Genomic DNA, 26,427 nt, shown 5'->3' with positions numbered 1-26,427 from the left:
CATCTTCATCAGACTGAAATTCTTGAAGGTGTATGTGAAAGTTGTCTTCACTATTGTTCCGAACCACTCTTTTTTGAGCAAAGTCAGACAGAGGTGGTAGAAAAATGTATGACTCATGGCAGATTTATGGTTTCAAATTGATTTGTTCATGCCATTCATTAGCAAAACTGAGTGCTGTCTGCATACCAGACACATATCAGAGTTACAGCTCTCATTGTTCCATTCACACCTACCAGTTGAAAGATGGATTTTATTGGAATTAGAGCATGCAGGGATCTCACCGGTCACACAGACTGTAAGCACTGTTCTCTAACACAATATTTATGGTGTTGTTTATAGCTTCTCAGGATCAGTAATAGGCATCATTGTGTGATAATTTTAGTGTTGCCATTTGAAGACTTTATTTATCTACTGAACTGAGAATTCGCCTGATGTCATTACACAACCAGGACACCTAGATGTAAGTCTTTTTTCTCAAGAAGTGGTACATTTATGGGCTGTTTTAGCACAATGTCTAATTCCTTTAGAGCTATTGATAAATTATTAGAATTTTAAGAAATTCTTCCATTACACTGTTTTGTGAGATTTGGCAGAATGAGAAAGTAGTGTCCGTTTGTGTCAGAAAATATGAACTACATAATGAAAGCTTCAGTGCTTTTAAAGAGCATTATTTGGACGAGGTGAACGTTATTTGGAGGTAATATGCAGTCATGGTATGGGCAGTGTAAAATGGATGTGTAAAGTGGCGGTCTTGTAAAGTGTCTGGTGTGGTATGGAGTGTAAGTACAGGCTGTGGGCAGACATGTCTAATTGTTGTTTAACATCAGATCACCCATGGAAGAAGCCTTAAGTAGAGCCTTGGCACACGCAGACACACATTTATACAAATACGGAAGCATCACACACACTCACACACACACAAACACTAGCCTCTCCCTGACTAGTAGCTGATAAATCATGTGCAGACATTGGACATCATACAGACATTATACAAACAGACCTAGAGCAATCTCAAATGAAAATCCTAATATGAGCACAGCTTCATTTCAGGATACAGCTGTGTTTAGAACTACCCAAAAAGACTGTTCTGCTGCTTACTCTCCATTGCTTTCTAATAAGAAATAATTCTTGGGTCTATCCCAATGTTCCTCTGACATTAACAACACTTCAGCTTCATTACGTCCCTCGCCATAAAGATACCAGCCTGAAAATCTGAGTTTTTCAGGTGACGAGAAGTGAACGAACTCTTAAAACACTAAAACTGTTTGGAGAAGCGAGAGAGATGAATTGAAAGAAAGGGATAGAAAGAAAGAAAAAGAAAGAGTGTGGGATGGATGGAGGCTTAAGTAGGTATTATTGGCCTAAATAAAACACAGACTACTGCCCCAGAGGTTTATCCTACGATGTTACATGAAAGCTAATTTTTTTATTTTTTTTTGGTTTTGATTTGTTTTATTTATTTATTTTTTACAAAGCTTTTTCCACTTATCTCAAAATGCTCCCCCAAGACAAGCATGATCATGGCAAGCATGCTTGAGAGTGTGTGCTCTGCTTTAACAATGTTCCAACACAAACAGATACCCATATTAGACTCATTGGGACCAGTAAGATCCATTTCCAGTTAGGTCAGAGGTGACAGAAGGCTGACAGCATGGTTTGTGGTATGGAGCATAAGAAAAAAAGTTAACTTTCATGTGTCCCAGCAGAGTTTAAGTGACCATGTGGAGGGCCTTAGAACCACATGAGTCTTCACACTTCTTCTGTCACTATGAGGCACTTAGAAGAATTCTGCAAAAACTTACAATGACTTAAAGCTATATGAACAATGCCTGGATCAACCTTCAAATCTGTCATCACTGCCAGAGGTTTAGAACAATTTTGTGAGCTTTAGAGAGTCTGGCTTATACTGTCACCACTTAGACAAAAAGTGATGAGATACTAAGCACATGTAGATACAGTGAAAAGCAAAATATCTTTGGGTTTGCTCAAAAGTGCACTGGTTTTATTTGTTGATCTTTATAATAATTTATTGGTCACCGGAGTGTAGACAGCTTTTAAATGCAACCCTATGTTGCCTACCTTTAAGCCCTTTCATGACTTCAGAATATTGTTAGAGCACCACAATTAGGTTGATAATGTTGTTTGTAGTTGAGTATATCATTATTTGCAAGCCTATAACTATGTTGTAATGTGAAAGGGCAGATGAGAGTTGTGCTCTCCATCATCAATAGAGTGTGTGATTTGGGCAGGGCTGGGAATTTGGATTGGAAAGAGCTTCCCTCCTGTCTGTTTCTTCCTGCTTAATATTTAGTTAATTTTCTGAATATAGAAGGTACTAGAGTTTTATTCATTGTCTTACCATATTCTATTCCACTTTCATTACTTCCACCACTCTGTGCTCTATGATGTCAGAAAATTGAAAATATAGATTATGTAGAAGACTAACTTGCCTATGAGGTCATTTTCTTTTAAATATTGTTCTAGCCTTAATTATACCAACTTAATCCTTAAACCCAAGAGCAGGCCCCCATAGAACCCAAACAAGCCCGTTGTATGCACAAATTCACTTTGTTTATCCAAAGATTTATAGGCCACATTAGAGTCTGCAGGTCATTTAATATCTGGCATATTGTTTAAAGTGATAACTCTTGTAATTATATACAAGTCTGTCATTTACAGCTACGGTTTTACTGTGCTTTGGATTGTACTATGAAGCCCTGCTCACTATCACCATCCAGAAGAGTCTGATCTTGATGATCTTGTTTATAGAAGGAAAGAGATTATAAATGTCTGATGTACCATCGCATAATAATGGTAATGGAGCTTGTCTGATTTGTTGCAAATGATAACAAGAACAAGCACATTAACCGTCTAAAAAACTACTTTTCATTAGGTTGTTTCTCAGTTTTTGGAAGAGACACTGCCACACAGTGGGCACTGATGGATTTACAAGTGGGGTAAATGCATAAGACAAGAACACCAGAAGATTGAAGTAACAATGATTTGCACATTTAATATTAATGCAATTTGTAAATAGAACTATTTTGTGTTTTTCCTAAATGTGCATACTAGTATCATTATTTATTATATATAAACTTCACCTAAATTTTCTTCACCCATTTACTGTTGATTCTCTCTTTCTGATTGCTGTTTTTTGTACATGAAGCAGTTTCAGAATTTAAATATTAACCTGTCTTGTTAAAAATAAACTCATATTTAAGTTTCCATTAAAGCTACAATATAATATCGTCAGTCTGAGACAGAGAGGGATCTTCTGCATGCTATATCTGTGATCATTTACTTATTTTAAGTTCAGTTTTTAAAAATGTTTATTATTATTTAAGTTAACATATTTTAATTAACTGGCAGCCTGAAAAGATGTCATCAGTGTAGTAATTTAAGGAAAATCATTTCAAGACAGAACTCACTAAGGCACAAACAGTATTGCACACCCCCATGCTCTCGCTCTCTATCTGTCTCTGTCGGTCTCTCTCTCTCTCTCTCTCTCTCTCTTTTTCTCTCTCTCTCTCTCTCTCTCTCTCTCTCTCTCTCTCTCTCTCTCTCTCTCTCTTACTCTCTCTCTCTCTCTCTCTCTCTCTCTCGCCCTCACTTTCTCTCTCTCTCTCTCTCTCTCTCTCTCTCTCTCTCTCTCTCTCTCTCTCTCTCTTACTCTCTCTCTCTCTCTCTCTCTCTCTCTCTCTCTCTCTCTCTTTTGCTCTCTCTCTCGCCCTCACTTTCTCTCTCTCTCTCTCTCTCTCTCTCTCTCTCTCTCTGATGTTGAATTTATTAACAAAACACTCATAGGAATCCCGTTCTCTAACCTAAACACAGCTGGACTGTCCAATCTCCCACACACAGGTCTGGAATGGTTATCAAGATGTTGTTTTTTCAATTAATGTTATTTTACATGGCCTACTTTCATCTAGCTCAAGGCTCCTTTTAGTAAGAATGTCCACCAAAGTACTTTATGGCACATGGAGTCAAACCCTAAGACAAATCAAATTAGATTGACCCTAAAGACGAGAACTTTCTAAAAAGTGTTAAAATGCTCTTTATAAGTCTGGTACCCTTAAGTAGCTTTATTTAATTTGATTAAAGCATTACTGATATGCATACTTTGACATTAATGAAGTAAATGTACTTTACTTAAATAGCTTTTTTGCAGTATCTGTACTTTACTGAAGTATTTCCATTTGGGAAAACTTTTCTTTACTTTCACTACATTTTAAAGTCAAATATCTTACCTTTTACTCAAATACATTTTGGAAATCAGTTGTTCATTTTTATTTATGAATGGATAAAAACTTCATTGGTCAAGCACACAGCAAGCCACCAATCAGTTTAGAGTATGCACCCTGTTTTGAACTTGTTTTTTGGTGGTATCTACTTATCACCAACATACAGTTCAGCATCAGTTCAACAGCAAGCAGAACATTTTTGATGTAGCTGAAAAGAAGGTTTTGGGCTCATGATAATTTTAATAGATTTTAATTAGTGTTTTGGGTAATCAATATCATTCTTTTCATAGATTGGTGTAGTAATAGGAACATTATAGCCATAATAAATAATAGTACTTTTGAAGTTCTATGTAGTAATTTGAAGGCAAATACTTTTGTACTTTTACTCAAGTAAAGGTTTAAAGGGAATACTTTTCCTTTTCCTTGATTAATATTTTAAATACTGTAATTTTTTTTTTTTTATCAAGTTCATGGTTTGTGAACTTTGTCCACCACTGCTGCTGAGTTACCTGTACAGTGTGGGTTTGTATTATGGTTGTATTACAGTCAGATGAGACACTGAATGTTTTCTTGCTGCTTGTACTTCAGTCAGCCAGAAACTGAGTTGCCAAAGACAAAACCAATTACACGCCGATTAACCGCGTTGTCACGTGGTGCTGAATTCTTCCTTGCATCGTGCTCATCTCTGCTCCCACTGAGCACATGGTGTGACAGTCAAAATCATCCCCTTGGCCTTGATGCCCAAGAACAATGGGTCCAGGCTAAGTTGTGTGATCTGGAGGGAATCTGTCTGCTCATGGATTCTCTTAGCTGTACAGGAAGTGAGGTGCATGTTGGGTAACCAGGTCGGTAAGACCGGTAGCTTACACAGACAGAATGGGTTCTATTGTGTGTATTGTAAGGAGGAGGATTTGCACCACAAATGAGGCAGCCTAGTGAACAATAATGTGTCTGGGCGCTTTTTTAAATCTTGTCTGCATAGAATTGGGACATTTTTATATTTGTGAATTCAAGGTTAAACCTTTTATGGGGAGGCTTGCTCATAATACTCATCATAAAAGATTTCATTGTATACCCACCTAAACTTTAGTGTTCAATGTGTGAAATGAGTAAGATAGTATTTAATTCATGCCCATGCATTAGTGATGAGGTTATCTTGCCTGAAAGGTATAATCTGAAAAGAGTTTAATTCCATTTAAAGGCAGTGTTTGGTATTCTTAATGTTGTACTTGTTTAATTAGTCTGACATGATGGGACTTTTAGGACTTTTCTTTAACTTTCTGTAAGTCAGAGCCACAGGAAAATGTTCATTTCCTTTAAATTAAGGTTACATAAGCGCCAATAAAAAGTGCTACCAATACTGGTTGCTGATCGAGTTATGTTTGTGCCTGCAGATGATAATTATATAGAACCAAATGAGTAACCACTGTTTCATGTCTGTGTTCATTACAGTCTTCAAAAGGATTTGTGTGAATGAGTTCAATATACCAGAAGCAAACATATCATTCAGTACACAGAATTTAAATGTGGACGTATAACCAAGTAGCTCATTGTAGCAACACATTTATAAATAACATTGTGTATCTGTTTTGCCATAAATAATGAATCCAAGGAATCCATCAAAATGTGAATTTGTCCTGTTTTTTTAACCATTATCACAACTTATTAAAACAATCTTTAATCTGGCTTAAAGTTACAACTTGATTTTAGACCAAATGCTATTCTGGATTTTATGGTTTTCTTAAAACTTTCAAAACATGCCTGTAAGTGTTTTGGCAACTTATGATTGCTCCTATGTGGGTATGAGTGTGTGAATATGTATGTTCATGGTGTTTTTCTATGAACAGCCTATCCAGGGTACATTCCTGCCTCATGGACAAGTGTTCCCAGGATTGGCTCCAAGATAGATTTAATTGGAATTGTTGTACACCTGCAAATTAATGCAGTTATCTAATCAGTTAGATTAGATACCAGTTATGTGATCGCAGCACAACACACAGTTATTCAGATACAGGAAAAAAGGTTCAGTTAACAGTCACATCAACCATCAGAATAAAGAAAACGGTGACTTTTATAATTACATGGTTGCTGGTGCCAGATGGGCCAATGTGAGAATTTCAGAGAACCGCTGATCTCCTGGGATTTTCCCACACTACACTCCTTAGAGTTTTCAAACAACAATACTTGAGATTTAACCACAGAAAATGCATGAAAACACTAACACCTGGTTTTAAACTTTTCATCTACTAAAATAATACTTACAGTAGATAATAGTAGTTAATTACTAATATTAATGACATTAGTATACAAAAAAAGCATGTTATAAGATCAATTTATTTGCAAGCAAATATGGAATAGGCAAAAAATTAAAATCGCAAGCATTCACACGGATTAGTTACAAAAAACTGATTATGATTTAATCAAGATTTTAGGTTTGCTGGTCCACATTTTGGAAATCGTACTGTTTTCTTCACATATTCAAGGTTTGTTATATACGTTTGGGTACTAGATTTCATTATTAGCATCATGCTATGTATAAGTTGGTAATTGTGGGTAATAGAGGGTCTCTGTGGCTAGCCATGTCCAAGCTTCCTCTTTCTTACTGAACTCACTGGAACCAGGTGGGCCTTTAAATTACACCTATCCTCCCTCTTCCTAACAGCCATTAATTGTAGGGTCTAAAACTCTTTAAATCTTCATGTGTGTGTATACAGTGTATGTATGTATGTATGTATGTATGTGTATGTATGTGTATATGTGTGTGTGTGCGTGTGTGTGTGTGTGTGTGTGTGTGTGTACCTGTGTGTGTGTGCGTGTGTGTGTGTGTGTGTGTGTGTGTGTGGCCCGCAATACATAGACAGAAATGAGTGAAGGCTATCTGCTGGACCATCACCTACACTTACACTCCACCTACTCATACACACACTCTCTCTGCCTTATTGTGGCCTTAAAATGAGCTAACTATCAGCTGTCAGACTCTCTCTCATTTGCCAACTACTCAAAGAGAGACTGCCAAAAGCAGTAAATATCCAGTGGTGAAGGATCCCCAGCAAAATTGAACTGCTGGATGGTCTCGCCCCCATATGGCAGATAGTGACTATTGCAAGTGATATTTTTTTTCTTATTGACTGTATCGTATAATTGAGCCAATTGTGGTTTTTATACATACAATGTTGTTGTGTAGTTATATTTCATAGCGAAATGTATGCAGTGCTCCTACACCACAGTAAAAAAATTTATTTTGAAATAAATGTTCTCTTTTCAGAATGCAAAATGCTATAATTTTAATTATAATTAAAAAAGAAACGTCCTGAATTTATTTCATTTAAAGAAGTAGTTTGCAGACCTTTGTATATGTGAAGGTTTTTTTCTCAGGGCATTACAGTACATTATCTGTTAAAGTCTTAGATTTTAGACTGACTGTCCAATTATAGCTGAGGTTAGGTTCAGCTGTAATTGGCAGTGAGACAGACAGACCTATAGCGCATAGAACAAGAGGCAGTTAGAGTCACATGACACTTTATTATCTTCGGGGCCATCATAACGACATAATTACTGTAGCAATGTCTGGAAGACTCATAAATCCAGGTGCACAGATGTGACCCCTTTGAGCACACACACGAACCTCCGCTTTCCTTTTACTGATTGCTCAGTTTAACACCCAATATCAACAGTATAATTTGAAATCACAGAATAGGTACCATTTATCAAATGTAAATAAGGCCACATTCAGTATTTGGATTGCATTCTGAAACCGGATTTGACACATCTCTAGGTTTAGACAAAATGTCCATGTTTAGTTTCAGAAAAAGTACCATATTAAATTATGTCTTTAGTTTCTACTGTTTGCCAAATAGTTATTTTACAGTAATTATCAGTTGATGTAATATGTAACCTGAAGTTTACTTCACATAATTATTCACATTTTTTCCTCCTCATCCTATTCCATAATGCCGGACAGTCGTAAAAAACATTTTACTGCATGTCGTACTCTGTATGTATGTGTATGTGACAAATAACATTTGATTTGATTTGATTTGATTTGATTTGATTTGATTTGATAATTAGGAAAAAAGTTATATTCTCATCTGTCTCCTTTTTTATCTCAGGGCCAGCCTGGGCCTTTAGGACCACCTGGGCCCACTGGACCCGAGGGCTTCATTGGGGCCCCAGGGCCTGTAGGACCTAAAGGAGGAAGAGGGCATGGTGGTCACTCAGGACCGTCTGGACCCAAAGGAGACAAGGTGAAATTACTTTAAGATTATAAAACAATGCACATTGTTACTGACATTTTTTAATCCTTATCATTTATATTGTACCTGATGCCATAAGTTTTTTAATCTTTATCATACGCAATGTGATCAAAGGGGCAGCTGAGTATAGATATGTTCTGTAGTTGTTTGTTCATTGCGAGATTTTTGTATTCAAACAGGGTCCAGTGGGCGTTCCAGGTTTTCCAGGCATTGATGGTATTCCTGTAAGTAACAAGTTAATTACATTTGATGAAAGTGTTCGAAATTATTTTTAAAATAAAGCACATTTCTTAATATCTCTTAGTAACTTGGAACCCTGTTTTGATCCACCTATCTGAAATTTGATCAAATAACTCTCACAGTTTCTCCCTTTGTAAATCATGTAACCACAAAGATGGTTTATTTTGAAACAGGGTCACCCAGGCCAGGAGGGATCACCCGGACTGCCAGGAGCAGATGGCTGTAATGGCACACATGGTGATCCTGGTTCCCCTAGCTTTTTTAATGGAAGACCTGGCAACCCTGGACGTCAGGTAAGATTATAGAACAGTAAGAAAGACTTTTTTTTTAGAGGTATTACTGGCCAAAGTAAATCAAACTGTTTTACAAAAGACCTTTAAAATGTATAAATATTTTGAACATTGTTTAGTTAATAAAGTTGATACCAGTAAGGAATTCCCAAAGGTGTCAATTGTAAAAAAAAAATATTATTGAAGAACTTTTTGAACTAACACTTATATACCATTTAGAAGTATCAGTCATGGTTCTGCAACATACTAATACACTTTCATTTTCTGTGAATAATTTTATGATACCAAGTTTTTCGTCATGGAGCAGTTCAGTGTGCTGTTCTTCCATTAAAATGTTAACTGGTTTCTGGATTAATAAACTTAATATGATTAAATGACATTCTTGCATTTTTGTTTTTGTATTAGGGGTCACGTGGTGTCAAAGGACAAAAAGGAGAACCACGGTTCATTTCTACATCTTCGGTAACTTTACTGTGCACTTCTGACTTTTACTGACACTCTTAATATTATAGTGCATTTAGTTTAATATCTGAAGGATGTTGTGTTAATTACAGTCGAACCCACTTATCTCAACCTCGGTTAACTCGCCAACCCTATTAAGTCGACGTTTTTGAAGTGGAACCGCCAAATTCTAATGGGTTATGTCGATTTCTTTATGTCGCCGAACCCTTATATCTCGAGCACAAGGGGGGGGAATTTGTGTGTGATCAGTCATGCTGATCACACACCCCTGACTCTCATTCACTCACTCATCCCATCTCCTATTTAAGCCCCTCACTTGTGATAAGAAGTGACGTATACACACACACACACACACACACACACACACACACACACACACACACACACACACACACACACACACACACACACATATATACACAGGATTGACATTATGCATTATGTAATTAAATCAAGTGTACAGTTTCATAGTAGGGTTGAGAACCAACTTCATCTTTTTTATAGTTTTATATTTACAGTTGGGAACATCTATTTTGTCACATGCTTCTTTCTCTTTTTGTTTGTTTTTCTCTTTAGGTTCCAGTTGGTCCCTCTGGTGAACGTGTAAGATTCTGATGACATACACTGACATTTAATACAAATAACAATTTTTTATAGCCATCACATCAGTTTCTAGTTTAGCTATTTAACAAGTTTCTACTTAAATCTTATCTTATCTTTTAGGCCCAAAGGTTGCTTACACAACCACAGAATTTACTGCATATCTCACCATTTCTTGATATTCAGTGTTTTACTGCTATATGGAAACCATTCATATGGTAGTTCTTAATCTACCGAGAAGTGCAAGGAACCTAAAAGACAAAAAAGTCAAGCATGAAAATAAATGATAAAGTAATAAAAATAAAAGAAAATAATAGAATCTCAAATTAATGTATCAATGGCCAAGGGAACCAATAACATGTATCCAACATGGCTTGTCTTCTAGGGTTTTCCTGGTCCAGACGGCCTCCCAGGTCCCATTGGCCCCTTCGGTGTACCTGGTTACCCTGTGTGTATCCTACTTCAAAGTGTTTGCTCATGGCACTTTCTACCAAATAAACAAATGTTCCATGTAATAATATCTTCCAACACATAATTTTTTATCTTGTTTCTTTTGTCTTTAGGGAAACCCTGGTCCTCCAGGTCCTCCTGGGCCAACAGTAAGTTTCCTGCTGACATATACTGCAGCATTTTCAAGGTTTAGATGAAAATTCTGATGATACATTTCATGTAATGTACAGAAAAACTATAAAAATTAAATAACAGTAATCAGGGCCTTGACATTTAGTGTGACAGTGTTGAGACATTTTTATAGTTTTTGTGTAGTGTCTCAAGAAGTGTGTGCATAACAAGTAGTTTTAAATCGCAGGCAACATATTTAAATACAGCAAAATATTTTAGATGCACACTATACACAAGGTAAAAAAGATGGCACGAAATTGCCTTTTCTTTGTAATCTTTGTTGAATTTTCTACAATTTCAGTCTGGAATGAATGTGGCCTTTGAAACATGTTGATCCACAGAATTGTAACATTTTCTGCATTATTTTCTAGGGACACCGTGGTCAGGGTTACGAAGGGGAGAGAGGAGAAAAGGTATATGAACGGTTCTAGTGTCAGTTTTATTCAGTTTTATTCAGTTTTTACTATCATTCATCCATCCATCCATCCATCCATCCATCCATCCATCCATGTAGTGAATAATTTTGTTCCAGTTCTGTGTTTATCAAATGTGTTCTTTTTATAATAATGTGTACTCTGTGTTTGTGGGTCTCAGGGAGATGCAGGTCTGCCAGGACCCAGGGGTGCTCCGGCTGCCCTATTAGGTTCACCAGCTATAAGCACAATCAACAAAGGAGAGAAGGTAACATACAAGGGACAGTAATGCCAACCCAAAGAGCTGCATTACCAGGGTGCGATTGATGCATGATGGGAGAAAAGTTGGTAGAGCAACTGAATTGAATGCTTCAAAGAACATTTTAGAAAAGACAGGCTTTTGCTGTGGTGTTTGACCATTCAGCCACTGAGTTATTGACCATAGACTGGCTATAGATTATCATTAACATGAGTAATGCAAATTCATCAGTTAAAGCCTCTGTTACCCTCCTTGTCTCCCTGAAACTCTCTCTCACCCTGACCTTCTCACCACCCCTGAGGGGTCACAGATTTTGAAACTCTACTTCAATACACACATCCCTCAAACTCTCACCACAAAACCAACTCGTCTCGTCGTCTCCGCCACCGTCCTTCCATCCTTCCTTCCTGTGCTGTATAAAAACTTTCTCTTCCTTGGTTACCGCATCCAGGGAGACTTTGGCCTGCCCAGTGACCCAGGCCGCCCACTGGTCAATGGAGTTTTGGAGTTTGTTGGAGTTCCAAAAGGAGACAAAGGAACTGAGGTTTGTGCGATGGTGCTGCTCAGACAGATCAAGTGGACAAGGATGTGATCAAGCCACGGAACAACCTCTTTCAACACTCAAGACCACTTTTCTTCTGCAGTCATTTTTCGCCATCACTCATCACACTAAACCCTTCTGAGGCTTTAAAACTAGCCCACCTGAACCATCTACTACTGATGCTTGTGTTAAAGAGTTTATAAGATTTTTTTCTGTTTTATCTTTATAGAGTTGAGTGCTATCATTTGGGATTTTTTTAAAGATTTTGTGGGGATTTTAATAATTCCTATTTTTAGCAATGCCTGTTTTACAAATTTCACTTTCAATGTAGAACAATTCTGTCTAGCTTTATCATTTATCTATAAAAAAGAAATAAAAAAAAAATGAGTGCAATAATTAGAAATATTTTCTTTATTGCTTTAGGCATATGGGCTGATCACTTTCATTCATAGTCCTAAATTTCCATCCCTTCTCACTACATGTCTCTCTCTTTCTGTTTATTAGGGTGAACGTGGCTTTTCAGGTCATCCAGGACCCCAAGGACCCCAAGGACCCCCAGTACGTGACTAATAACATCTAATGTGTTATGATAATTTAAACTCCATGATCGTTTCTGGCTATGATTCCCTGCTTGTTCATTGTTAATTAATCTTAGTGATTTAATAAGAAATAAGTCAATAATGTACTATAGAAATGTCAAATGTTATTTGTTTCACAAAAAATATACATTATCTTGGAGGATCAGTGGATTGTTGAATAAAAGGTTTCATATTAATGACAACATTGTCCTTTACACCAAATGTCCTTTACACTAAACCACCCATTCTGGCCATTTCCAGGGTCCATATGGCTACAGGGGAGAGCAGGGAGAGAAGGGAATTCTTGGATTACCGGGTGTAAGGGTAAGTTTTGTTCTAATGTCACTAGGTCATACAATTATTTATAAATCCATAGGTAAATGCACAATTGGTTGAATGTTTATTGTCAACTTTCTTATTTTATTTGCTAGGGCCCTCCTGGTTTTAATGGACCACTTGGAGAAGATGGCTCAAAGGTAAAACTCCAAAATGCCTATACTACAACTGTGCCATTTTTCACCACTTTTATTTTTATTTACTGAAAATAATCATTGATATATTTTTTTAATAGGGATATCATGGGAGCCCTGGTCTCTTTGGATTACCAGGCACTTCAGGCCCTAAAGTGAGTATTTAGTTAGGCCTAGTTGAAGTCAACATAGACATGGACAACATAAACATGGCAACATAGAATGACCATTTCTGATGCAATTAAAAAGAGAGGTTGTTTATGATATCATTTAGGTACTTAGCTGTGCAGGATCTAAGCTGTCAAAGCTTTTTTTTTTGTAGGGATATAGAGGAGAACAAGGGCCTCCAGGGACAATTCTTAATATTGGTGAAGTTGAATCAATAAAAGGTAACTGCTATTCCTTGCTAGCACTCCTATTCATTTGAATTATGTTGTCATGCTCTAATGTACAATAATTCAACTCTTTATTATTCTCATACAGGTCCTCTAGGTGATCCTGGTTTTGATGGTCAACCAGGTCCCACTGGAGATGAAGGTTTACCAGGATATCCTGGACTGCCAGGTGAACCTGGATTATCATTTGAGCAGCCAGGTAATAATGATACTCCACTTTGCCAAGTCTAGAGATACCACAATTAAAACAAAACAAAAATGGCCAGTCACATGTAGTCATAAATTCCTCTCATTCTCTGCTGTTTTTCTGTAAACATTTTTCTTCCTTCAGGCATCCCAGGCTTTCCAGGCTTCCCTGGTTCCACTGGACCTAAAGGACATAAGGGAGACCCAGGACATCCAAGCTTTAGCCATGATGGTTTTCCTGGAGATAGAGGGTTACCTGGACCTCCAGGTCCTCCTGGACCTCGAGGGAGTACTCAAACAAGTAAGATTTTATTTTGCAGCAGCTTCATTGACTTATCTTTTAAGCCACACCAAGCAAATTCTGTGTTAGCTAAAATCAAATGTGTCTAATTCAATGAGATGAGCGATACATATATTATGAACATTGAATAATGGTATTCTATAAAATGTTACGATCAGTTGTGTTAGATTAAGATGTCCACAAGCATATTTGTTGAGACTATAAACTATTAAATATAAATAATCTGTGAAACATATTATGAGGTGTGAAAAGGGCAAAAATATTACACATTAGAATATTTTTTTTCCTTGTTGGTGAAGATGAATTGCTTTGCCCATGTTTGGTGATGACCTAAACTCAAATAATGCAACGTAGTCAGTATTTAGTATGCATGTTGCATATTTAATTATGCAAAACATAGGCAGCCATATAAAATATTGTTGCTCATTGAAATTAAAAAAGTGCATGAATATCAATATAGATGAAGATGTAGATGATCTTATAACGAGTGTATATCCTTACTCACAAAACATGCTTCACTGAGTGTCTACCTCATGCATGAATACAAAAATATATTCCTTTGTCAAAACATGGTTTAGAGGCATATTAGGACATACAGATTTCTGTTTTTTAATAAATGGAAATACAGTTGAAACCAGATATTTATATACACTTTAGAAAAAAACACAAAAACTTTTATTTCTTTACTGTCATACATTAAATCAGAGTAAACTTTTTCTGTTTTAAATCAATGAATATTAACATATTTTTTGCATTTGTTAAATGTCAGAATTGAGCGAGGGTGAATTTTTATGTATTTTTATTATCACTTTCATCAAAGTCAGAAGTATACAAACACTATGTTTATCACGCCTTTAAACAAAAAAAAAAAAACTCCAGATGATTCCATTCTGAGCTTAAGAAGCCTCTGATAGGTTAATTGATTCCATTTGAGTTAATTGGTGGCACACCTGTGGATCCATATAAAGGCACACCTCAAACACAGAGCCTCTTTCTTTGACATCATGGGAAAATTAAGAGAATTCCACCAAGACATCAGAAAAAGAATTGTTGACCTCCACAAGTATGGCTCATCCTTAGGTGCAAAGTCCCACGCTCATCCATTCAGACAATAATACACAAGTATAAAAAACATGGGAATGTACAACCATCATACAGCTCAGGAAAGAGACGGATTCTGAGTCCCAGAGAGGAACGTTTTTTGTTGCAAAATGTGCAAATCAACCCCAGGACAACAACAAAAGATCTTGTGAAGATGCTGGCTGAAACTGGTAAGATAGTGTCATTATCCACAGTAAAACGAATACTGTACCGCCATGAGCTGAAAGGTTACTCTGGGAGGAGAAAGCCATTACTTCAAAACCACCATAAAAAAGCAAGCCTACAGTTTGCAACTGCACATGAGGGAAAAAATCTTAATTTCTGGAGACATGTCTTGTGGTCTGACGAAACTAAAATTGAACTGTTCGACCATAATGATAAACGGTATATTTGGAGGAAAATGGCCTCAGAACACCATCCCAACTGTCAAGTATGGGGGTGGTAGTATAATGTTGTGGGGCTGCTTTGCTGCAGAAGGGACTGGTGCACTTTACAAAATAGATGGCATCATGAGAAAAGAAAATTATGTGGATATATTAAAGCAACATCTGAAGACATCAGCCAGAAAGTTAAAGCTTGGGCGCAAATGGGTCTTCCAAATGGACAATGACCACAAGCATACCTCCAAATTAGTTACAAAGTGGCTTAAGGACAACAAAGTCAAGGTATTGGAGTCGCCATCACAAAGCCCTGATCTCAATCCCATAAAAAATTTGTGGGTGGCATTGAAAAGGCGAGTGCGAGCAAGAAGAACTACAAACCTGACCCAGTTACACCAGTTCTGTCAAGAGGAGTGGGCCAAAATTCCAGAAAACTATTGTAGAAAGCTTGTGGAAGGATACCCAAAACGTTTGGCCCAAGTGAAACAGTTTCGGGGCAATTCCACCAAATACTAAGGAAGTGTATGTATACTTCTGACTTTGATGAAAGTGATAATAAAAATACAAAAAAATTCTCCCTCGCTCGATTCTGACATTTAACAAATGCAAAAAATATGTTAATATTTATTGATTTTAAACAGAAAATTTTACTTTGATTTAATGTATGACAGTAAAGAAATAAAAGTGTTTGTGTTTTTTTCTGAAGTATATGAAAATATCTGGTTTCACCTGTACCTACTGTACTTTCATTGGATAGGTCTGCATTAATCTTTCTTTATGCATTTACCAATGAATATAACAATGTAATCAGAATCAGGTTTATTGGCCAAGTGTGTTGACACACATGAGATTTGGTTCCAGCTGTTAGTGACTCTCAAAAGTACAGACATAAATAACACTATACATTCAGCTTGGACTATACAAGACAAAATAGACATACCAAGATAAAACAGCCTATACAAGACAATACAGACAATGTGAGACAATACAGACAGTATTAGTATTACAGACAGAGAGTATTAAATAGGAATACAGAATAAATGACAGATCAGTGGTGCACATAAAGTGAGAGTGCATGGTAGTGCAAGTAACAGTATTGTGCATCAGGTACAATAAAGAGTTTACTTTTGTAGAGCTTTTGTGCAATATACAGTAGCAGTTGTGTGTGTAACAGATGATGTGATAACTGACAGTTCTGATAATGCAGTACTTTTAGATATGAAGCAGGTAATATAATATAATATAATATAATATAATATAATATAATATAATATAATATAATATAATATAATATAATATAATTTAATTTAAGGTGATTGCCTGGAGAAGGAAACTGTTTCTGTGTCTGGCAGTTTTGGTAAACAAAGTTCTGTAGCGCCTGCCAGAAAGGAGAAGCTGGAAGAGGTTGTGTCCAGGGTGCGAAGAGTCAGTAGTGATTTTTTCTGCCCAGTTTCTGGTTCCTGTTTGGTACAAGTCCTAGAGAGTGGGCAGGGGAGCACCAATTATTTTTTCTGCTGTTTTTAATTGTGTGTTGCAGTCTATTCCTGTTTTGTTTTGTTGCTGCTCCAAACCAGATGGTGATGGATGAGCACAGGACGGATTCAATGACTGCAGTGTAGAACTGCATCAACAGCTCCTGTGGCAGACCATACTTCCTTAATTGGCGTAGAAAGTACATCCTCTGCTGGGCCTTTTTGAGAATAGAGTTTATGTTGAACTCTTATTTCAGGTCTTAGGAAATTGTAATGTGCAGAAACTTGAAGGACTCCACACATGGCACAGGGCTGTTGGATATTGTGAGGGGGAGTAGTGTTGTGGGGTATTTCCTAAAGTCCACCTATCATCTCTAGAGTTTTGAGTGTGTTGAGTGACATCTAAACTTAATAACAAGTTCCAAAGACATAGAAATTAAACATAAGTTTTAACACATTGAATTATTTGTTAATTTGCCTAATCACCTCTTGTTGCTTTTCCACTTGTCAGCTTTGTTTCCTGAAATCCAGCCTGGACGTCCAGGTGTAAAAGGCAGCAGAGGTCAGGTGGGAACAAAAGGTTTTAAAGGAAACAAAGGTAAGAATTCATATAGTTAAGTCCACAGAAATGTTTGGAAAGGAACACAGATCGAATCTGATGTCTTGCATATCAATATTTATATGGGTTAAAATGTAGGTTGTCATTTGTTGTAGGTGAAACAGGACTTTGTGATTGCTTTGGTGAAGACATTACTAGCAGAGAGGGCCCTCAAGGATTTCCAGGGCTACCTGGTATCACGGGGCCCGATGGCCGTAAAGGAGAGGTTGGTGACCTAGGACTTCCTGGACACAAAGGACCACAGGGACCAACTGTAAGTGACATAAACCAAAATGTTTTATGCATTGCTAAGTATATAATCACAGCATTGATGAAAGTCTAGTTCAGCTTCAAATATGTTCACAAATACTACCCCTTCATGGTTAATGATGATGATGATGGTTTTTGGTTATTTTAAGGGTCGTCCTGGACGGCATGGCTTTACAGGAGCTAAAGGAGCGAAAGGAAACTCTTACTTTGCTAATAGACGAGGACACAAGGGTGACATTGGCCAGCCAGGGCCTGCTGGTCCTACAGGTGATGTTGGCCAACCTGGAAGAAATGGAGCCTCTGGTTTTCCTGGACCACCAGGACCACCGGTAATTGTATAGTGTAGAAAGCAGTGAAGTATTTAAGCAGGTGTGAAATAATCAGCATGAAAAAACAAAAACCTCTTTATTAGTCTCCCTAATTCAATTTTTGTCATTTGCTCCCTGTAGGGAGATGCTGGATTTGGGGTGCCTGGAGACAGAGGCTATCCTGGATCTCCTGGATTAAAGGGTCGCCCTGGTGTGTCCGGTGAACCCGGCTATGGCTACCCAGGCAACGCTGGTATTAGAGGGTTTCCAGGTGACCCTGGTATAATTGGGCTTCCAGGGCAGCCTGGACCTCCAGGACCACCAGGTAAGTTCTAGATAAACCAGAAGGAAGGATTAGACAACAAATTGAACAGAAAACGCATGTCTTTGTATCTGTATTTGTATGTGAATGTGGACACAGATACAAACTATACATTTGTATACATGTTATAAATTCATATACATTTGTATACATGTATACATGTGCACATGTATGTTCATGTGTACATGTTCTGTGTTTTTTTTTTTTTTTGTCATTTATGGATTCTGTTTGTCTATATGCTAGATAGTCTCGGTCTTATTTTAATTTATACAGTTTACCAGGAAGTGACATATTATTTTGTCCACAGTCTAATGCAAGTAAAAAAACAAACAAACAAACAAACAAACAAACAAACAAACAAAAACAAACAAATATATATAATATATATATATATATATATATATATATATATATATATATATATATATATATATATATATATATATATATATATACAGTTATTTCAAATAAAGTAAAATAATGCCATCAAAGCTATAATGTACAATATATATATTAAATATTTACTATGGAACAAAGAAAATAAGCTAAATTAATAATAATAATAATAATAATAATAATAATAATATACAATACACAGTATGGCAGCCCAGAGCCTTTCAGATCGTGTGTGGACTTGACTATACAGTATAACATTATCTAAATTGTTAATAAAATGCTTCAGCGTGTAATAAAGCAGGGAACAGATGAATTTGCAGAAAAGTTTAATAGCGGTGCAAGTATACAAAATGTAGACAATAAGGGATAAAGAATCTAAACACTAAATACAATTAAGCCTAAATGAAAAAATTATAACCTGGGTACCATGAAAACATTGGCAAAAATAGGTAAAGACAAATAAGGTAATAAACTCTGAGCATGTAAATGATTGTAAACTTGAATCAGGTGCGCAAACAAACACATGACACCTTGAGGTGCAATGACTTGTGGGAGACAAAGTCATTGCCCTTAATTCTTGTGCAATCTATAGAGGCAGATTTTTTTTTTCAGATGCGATGGCTGTGATTTTTCTTTTTCTTCTTAGTTGACATTTTTCCATGGAAACAAAACATTTTTTTTTTTATTCATAGCAAATTTTGCACTGCATCCAAATCTCTTAGGCAACAATGTGTTAAAAAACAATTACTGAAAATAAATTGCAAACAAGTTCCAAAAACAAGGGCCAAAAGTTTTTTGGTGTGAGGGGTTGGGTAACATAATCAACATCTGCTTTGAAATTCATTGCATGTGTTTCTGTGTATGTCTGTGTTGTTGGACATGCGTATATGCAAATTTCTTTTCTCATTCTGCTTGTGCTAACATATTTTCCATATAATCCTTCCTTAATGGTTGATCCATTCTTTGATAACTTGAGAGTTTGGGAAAATTAGCAATATAATTTTCCTCATGCTCTCAATCTCTCTCTGAATTGGAACTGTGCAGAAATGTGACTTTGCTACGCTTTACAATGACATGCCTGGTTTATCTGGATAACCTTTTTATAATTTCTTGCTAATGATTTAATCTTCTTTGGGCTTATACTTTAAAATGATTTGATAATTATCCCTGACTGAAGTGATTGATGGACTGATTAACTGACCACATCTCTTGCTATTTCTTTTACTCTTGCATGTTGTCTGACTAGGTGACAGCTGTGGGCAGGCGGGGCTTAATGAAGCCTCTTTCACAAAGGGAGGTGAGAAGCCCAGAGCTGTAGCCAAGATAGTTGTTCAAGTTGACTGGACCAGACATCTCAAGCCTGGTCTTTACTGGCATCAATGAATTTAAAATAGCTTAAGTGTTTGCTTCAGTCAGCTCTTTCCCTTTATTGGTGTGGTGTTGAGTGGAATAACAGGGGCACTTGTTGGATATTCTGGATAAGCTGGAGCCAATGTCAGTGGAACGGAAATACCGTGGGTGGGGTACAGAAAAGGAAAAGGCGGGGTTTATCAGACAAATTACGCTGTAGGCTTTTGCTGTCTGCTATTTTGACTCATTGTGCTTGCTCTACCCTCGCTGCTTTGTGTCTTCAGCTTACGCCAGTGCATACAACAAGTGCACACTATGGCAATGCAGAAGCTCTTATTTGCCAATCAGCTAACAAAGCCTTGTGCATGTTACCCTGCTACAGGGTATATAACAAACTCGCAGGGATTTAATATCCTACTCTCATAATAAATACAATTAAATAATTAAAGCTAATGTATTTAGAAATTGATTAATAAATATCAGTACAAACTTCCCGTGGGCTCACCACCTGCAGGATGGACCGTAAGGGACGGTGCTGTGAGGATTGGGCAGCGGTCGAAGGCGGGGGCCTGCTTAGACCGCTGCCCCCGCGACCCGAATTACGGATTAAGCGGGAGAAAATGAATGAATGAATGAATATCAGTACAAATATTTATATGGAGATTCCAGCATCAAATTATCTCGCAAGAATTTGTTTTGTTTAATCAGAAATAATCTTTTCCAATCTTTTGTCAAAATCCTCCTGTTAAGTGTTTAAGTATATACATTAAGTGATGTTTTAATGTTTAAAGGATTCTATTTAAGTTGGTCTATAGATTTTTTGTTCTTTTTCTCTTCTCTCAGGTATGTTTTTCACAACACTTAAGACATTTATTGACGATAGTAAATGACATTAAACCGAAGCCATTTAGTAAATATTTAACCTAACACTGCACTTAGCATTTTCACATCATCACAGAACTTCGTTGATGTGGATTTACAAATTCAGCCATTTACAGTGTTGTTTATTCGAGTCGATTTAGTCTGTGGCCTGTGTCGATGATTTTAGCATGTAACTGATGGCCATATGAATCTTCACAGGACTGTCACTGCCTTGCATAATTCCAGGAGAACCTGGGAATCCAGGTTTCCCCGGACTATCTGGATTGCCAGGTAATTCTTTCCATCCTTTTTTTTTAAATGATCAAAAAGATGAAGAGATTTTCTTATAAATATCTGCTGTCATACCCATTGTTTATAAGTAAATGTGTGTGGTTAGGCCCGAAGGGACAGCCAGGTCCACCAGGACTAAGTGGAAGGCCAGGTTCTGATGGGTTAAAAGGTGAAAGAGGAGATCCAGGCAGTGGAGGTCAACCCGGACCACAAGGTATGATGCTAGTAAACATCTAGGACTGTTTGGTAACTGTTTGGTACCATTTCAATCTTTAGGACAAAACACTGATGCTTCACAATCTTTACAGAAGATGGAATAGAAATTTAAAAACAGACATACAAGATTGTAAATGATTGGCACATTTAAAAGAGGTGATTTTTAAATTGTTTATAGGCTTTACAGACTCATACTGTATACTTTTTGCTAATTACCTGAACCTATCTAGCTCTGAACCTGTCCAGAACAAAAAGTATTTATTTTACAATAAGATATTGTTTTATTGTTTTACAGAATTGTACTATAAAAGATTAGGCAGTTAGAACACTGCATTAAAATACGTTCTTTTGCGAGGGAGAGAATAAAACAAATTGCAATATGGTAACGGTAATAAGAAGAGTTTAACTTTTCTGTGCTACTAAAAAACAGTGGTTTAGTAAAGAAATTTGTGTTTAGGGATTTGGTATTTCAGTGATGGAGACAGTTGAATGATTGCTCATGTATCCTGCTTTAATTGCAAGTTGCATTTTTTTAAAGCATCAGCCAAATGAGCAAATGTATTGGACTTTGAATTACATTATGCTATGTAAGATATAACAGTACTTTACTGTATGTATGTCATACAGTTAGTTTATAAATTTAAAGTACTGTAGAAGTTACCAGTCCTATAGTAACCTCCTGCTATCCAGACGTTACAAGAAATCTTACAATAACTGCTTAAAAGGCAATTCATGAGGCATGATTACTTTCTAAAAAATTGGAGATGGTAAAAGTTTGGTCATTTTTTTTTTTTATGACAAAATCAAATTAAATAGTGGCAATCTGTGTTATCCATTTGCTTTAACACAATGGATCTTTACAGGCTTTCCTGGACCCAGAGGCGATCCAGGTTTTCCAGGCACTACAAGCAATGGTTTTCCAGGTGTCCGAGGAAAAGATGGACAACCTGGGTTGCAAGGAGCAAAAGGAGAACCTGGTGAGGTTTTAGGGGCAGCTAAAGGACTACCTGGACTTCCAGGTCACTCAGGAGAGTTTGGAGACAAAGGCCAACCAGGCAATCCTGGATTACAAGGCGGACATGGTATGTTCAATAACTTAATCTCAAAACTACTATCACTCAGTTTTCAGTACAGCAGTTATTTATAAATATTTCTCTTGCAGGATTTGATGGATCTAGTGGTAACCCTGGGATAAAGGGTGAGCGTGGTGCCAATGGTTTCCCAGGGCTTCCAGGCCAGCCAGGTCCACGGGGTGTGGGCTCTTCTGGAGTCACTGGACGTCCGGGTCCACCTGGCAGTCCTGGATTCCCTGGACCTACAGGTGAGAAAGTGATGAAGTTTATAAATGATTCTTTAACTCACTGAAATATCAATTTAACCATATATTACTCTTGATGTTGCTGTGGACCTTTCTCTTGTAATTAAAGAAGACAATTTAATTTTAGTTAATGCATCTCTGTTTGGCATGGGGTTGGAACCAGTGTTGGGCAACGTTACTTTTAAAAGTAATGCATTACAATATTGAGTTTCTCCCCAAAAAAGTAACTAATTACGTTACTTAGTTACTTTTTATGGAAAGTAATGCGTTATATTACTTTTGCGTTACTTTTGCATTACTTGTATCTCTTTCACGCCTTACAGGTGTAACAGGTGTAATATAGATAATTGCCATTAATAAATAAGTTATATTAGAGCAAAAGACATGTCTTAAACATTTAAATGCTTAATAACTTCTGAGAACAATAAGCTGATCGACAAAATTTTGACCACAAGGCTGAACACTTTCCAGTCGCACTTCTGTACACTGCTTTTTAATCTGCCTTCGCCGTCAGGAATGTAACTATCGTTCGTGTATATAAGGTTAAGGGTGTGGGCTGCACACCGGTGATCTTTCGCTGTCATCACGTAAAACATTTTGCAATTTCGTAAATATGACCTCGTCCTCGTCTACGTCATTCTCTGCTTCATCATCAGCTTGAAACATTCTGACCGCTTTTACAAAGTTCGCGCTATTATCAGTGACCGTGGCAGTTTATCTTCCCACAAAGAGCAAATGAGCTGTGAATTTGCTCTCTTTCTCCGCTGCGATGGCATCGTACATGTGTCTCCTACGGAAAACTTTTATTCTGAGCAGTCAATAGAGCTGCAGTGGTGGAAAGTCGGCAAAAGTTTTCTATATTTCTGTCTCCATTTCCATATATGGAACATTGCATAATGTTGCATATATTCAACATTATACACACACACACACACACACACACACACACACACACACACACACACACACACACACACACACACACACACACACACACACATCTGTAGTGCTGTTCCTTGCATGCAGATTTTTTTTTTTTTTAAGTGGTATTTTTGCAGTTGACAAAAGCTTTTCACCAACACATAATCTACACTTAACCATTATTCATTTCTCCTTTTCCTGGACTATTTCAAAATAATAAGAATACTTCCATCACAGTAATGTAATGCTCTGGTTTGCCACCTCCGCTTCTGACCAGCTTCTGTTCCCGCGGCTCGCACGTATGAGTGCGCGATTCTACGTGACTACATTCAGTATTTATTTTTTTTATGCACAATAATTTAACTGAGAAGTAACTCGCATTACTTTAAAAAAAAAAGTAATTTAGATATTAATGTGTACATTTATAAAGTAACGCGATACTTTACTCGTTACTCCAGAAAAGTAATATTATTACGTAACGCACGTTACTTGTAATGCATTACCCCAACACTGGTTGGGACTCATGTCTAGGACTAGCTTAACTAAAACATAGTGTAATAGAAATGAACTGATGTTTGTTTCAAGCCAGATTGAAAACAGTTTACAATAGAACAAAAAAGAACAAGTATGGTAAAGTAGGATAATGTAATGTAAAAAGAGATCTATGAATGGCTTACTGTATGTTCCAGCACAAGATGTAATATTTATAATGTCCACTGACTGCTCTTTTCTTTGTCAATACCTTCTATACTGGACACTTTCTCACAAATACATCCCATTTCATTCCTCTACTCTTTAAATGCCCTTTCCTTCTCTGTTTTTCTTTTTTTGTCTCTCTATCTGTCATCACTTCAATCCTTCCCATCTTCTCATCCCTTCCATTTGTCTTGCTCCTCTGTCTTTGGTGCTGGGTCAATTCTCTAGGCTGCCAAGGTGAGAAAAGTTATCAACCCACTACTTCTTTATAGAGTTATTTTTTTCTAACAACCAATCTTTTCCATGAGATATTTGCTGAGTTTGCTCCAGAAATTAGAATATCTGAACTTCTTAACCAAATCCAGCAATGGATTATGCTTTGCTGCTTTATAAAGCTGTGGAGAGAGATACTGTCAACTTGCTATACCATTCCAGGTTCCAATCAGCAAATTGTTTCGAAATCATTTATAGTTCATTACAAAATAAAATCCTTTTTTTTTTTTTTTTTTTTTTTAAATCAAACTGTCCTGGCTATTTATTTCAATTTATCTTCTAAGCTTGGGGTGGTATAAATCATGTGAGGTATATGTTCTCATCCATCATTTTAAGAGTTGGTATGCATGTGTACATACAGTGTGTATGCTTCTGCTGAGCAATTACTAGTGTTAAATCTGCACTAATGCAATAAGCAGTACTAATGTAGCTCGATTTTTAGCCATTTGCTGCCCTGCTATAACCTAATCTACTTGAGTGACGTTAACAAACTCATCTAACAGCAAAAGAGCCTTTACAGAAAATTCTGGTGACTTTAGTATTGAATAATATCCCATAATGTGCATATTTTTTACTGTTTTTGTACTATTTTTGTAATGTATTGTGTTTGTTCTAGTACTGTTTATTACAGATTTATAGTAAATAAACATTTTTTTAATTTATTTTATCTAAAGTAATTCAGTGTTACTTTATATACAGTAATGCTGATATGAAGAATGTACTTTTAGACAGTGATTATATAAGCATGTTGTTCGAATGAGATATGATGAAGGCTATTAACATGACTTAAAATCTGCTAATAAATCCTATCTAGTTAGCTCATGTTAGCTAACACACTGGCTGAATTAGCTGCTTATATATTCATGCTATTTAACTTATTCTTCTAGCTTATCAAATTGGTTAAAGATGGAATAACGTGTTTGTGTATATATGTGTCATTGGTTAAAGTGCCTTTTGTTAAATATGTCATATAAATGTACAGTTGCTAGATTGTTTAAGGTGGTTTGATGAATTGCTGGAAATTTTTTCCCTAGATATAATCACACATTACTACTATTATAAACACATAAACACTACTTGGTTATGATGTTTGATGAAATTGTCCCTGCTCTTAAAAGTCAATAATAAATCATATCAGTTCACTGGTTCACTGTAGGATTCTCAATTTTATCCTCATATGTGTTTATGCAATGTCATGAATTAGGTGTCATTTGACTCTTATGTTGGTGATCTCAAAGGTTTCCCAGGACTCAAGGGTGCAAGAGGAGACCCTGGACTGCAAGGCTTGGGTAGAAAGGGTTCTTCTGGACGACCTGGAATTCCGGGAGCGAAAGGACAAATGGGACGTCCTGGAGAAACTATTTCAGGACGTAATGGCCAATCAGGAAGACCAGGAATGAAAGGTATGAAGTTTTAAAAAGCCATAAAAGTCTATGCATTCCTGAAAGGATTTTATTAATAATCATCATCATCATCATCATCATTATCATCATCATTCTTATCATAATAATATTTTAGATAGCTGACTTTTGAGCTGGATAGCTGACTCATCTTGTTCCTTAAATTACATTTTGCCTCTCACATTTGTATCTCCTTCCCAATCTTTGACATGAACGACTAACATGAATGATTTACAGGGCAGAAGGGTGTCGCTGGATTAGTGGGATTCCCTGGATCACCTGGACGTTTTGGAACCTCTGGACAGCCAGGGGGCAAAGGTCAACATGGACTTCCAGGTTTGGACGGTGTACCTGGAGTAAATGGTTTTCTTGGTTTTAAAGGTACACTACAAATACTGATTACATAT

General features: G+C 36.7%; 1 protein-coding gene across 2 annotated transcripts in view; it reads left to right on the top strand.

The window, feature by feature from the left end:
- The window catches only part of col4a6 (collagen, type IV, alpha 6), a 75,767-nt gene that overhangs the window by 39,218 nt on the left and 10,122 nt on the right, over positions 1-26,427 (top strand). Inside the window, exons 5-31 of one of the 2 annotated variants that reach the window (XM_083541298.1) lie at positions 8,348-8,482; positions 8,671-8,715; positions 8,905-9,024; positions 9,427-9,483; positions 10,060-10,086; positions 10,469-10,531; positions 10,647-10,682; positions 11,076-11,117; positions 11,299-11,385; positions 12,422-12,475; positions 12,757-12,819; positions 12,927-12,971; positions 13,067-13,120; positions 13,288-13,354; positions 13,449-13,559; positions 13,692-13,847; positions 17,312-17,398; positions 17,515-17,672; positions 17,818-17,997; positions 18,118-18,301; positions 19,941-19,991; positions 21,125-21,196; positions 21,303-21,410; positions 22,276-22,494; positions 22,575-22,733; positions 25,859-26,023; positions 26,258-26,401. In XM_083541298.1, the coding sequence (XP_083397424.1) occupies positions 8,348-8,482; positions 8,671-8,715; positions 8,905-9,024; positions 9,427-9,483; positions 10,060-10,086; positions 10,469-10,531; positions 10,647-10,682; positions 11,076-11,117; positions 11,299-11,385; positions 12,422-12,475; positions 12,757-12,819; positions 12,927-12,971; positions 13,067-13,120; positions 13,288-13,354; positions 13,449-13,559; positions 13,692-13,847; positions 17,312-17,398; positions 17,515-17,672; positions 17,818-17,997; positions 18,118-18,301; positions 19,941-19,991; positions 21,125-21,196; positions 21,303-21,410; positions 22,276-22,494; positions 22,575-22,733; positions 25,859-26,023; positions 26,258-26,401 (2,689 nt within the window). The remainder of the gene's footprint in view (positions 1-8,347; positions 8,483-8,670; positions 8,716-8,904; positions 9,025-9,426; positions 9,484-10,059; positions 10,087-10,468; positions 10,532-10,646; positions 10,683-11,075; positions 11,118-11,298; positions 11,386-12,421; positions 12,476-12,756; positions 12,820-12,926; positions 12,972-13,066; positions 13,121-13,287; positions 13,355-13,448; positions 13,560-13,691; positions 13,848-17,311; positions 17,399-17,514; positions 17,673-17,817; positions 17,998-18,117; positions 18,302-19,940; positions 19,992-21,124; positions 21,197-21,302; positions 21,411-22,275; positions 22,495-22,574; positions 22,734-25,858; positions 26,024-26,257; positions 26,402-26,427) is intronic. The other variant, XM_083541299.1, reaches the window with a different exon arrangement.

This window comes from Silurus aristotelis (assembly GCF_946808225.1).
Source record: "Silurus aristotelis genome assembly, chromosome: 5".
NCBI lineage: Eukaryota > Metazoa > Chordata > Actinopteri > Siluriformes > Siluridae > Silurus > Silurus aristotelis.
Note: the sequence above shows the minus strand (reverse complement) of the source record. Positions and strands in the feature narration are given on the sequence as shown.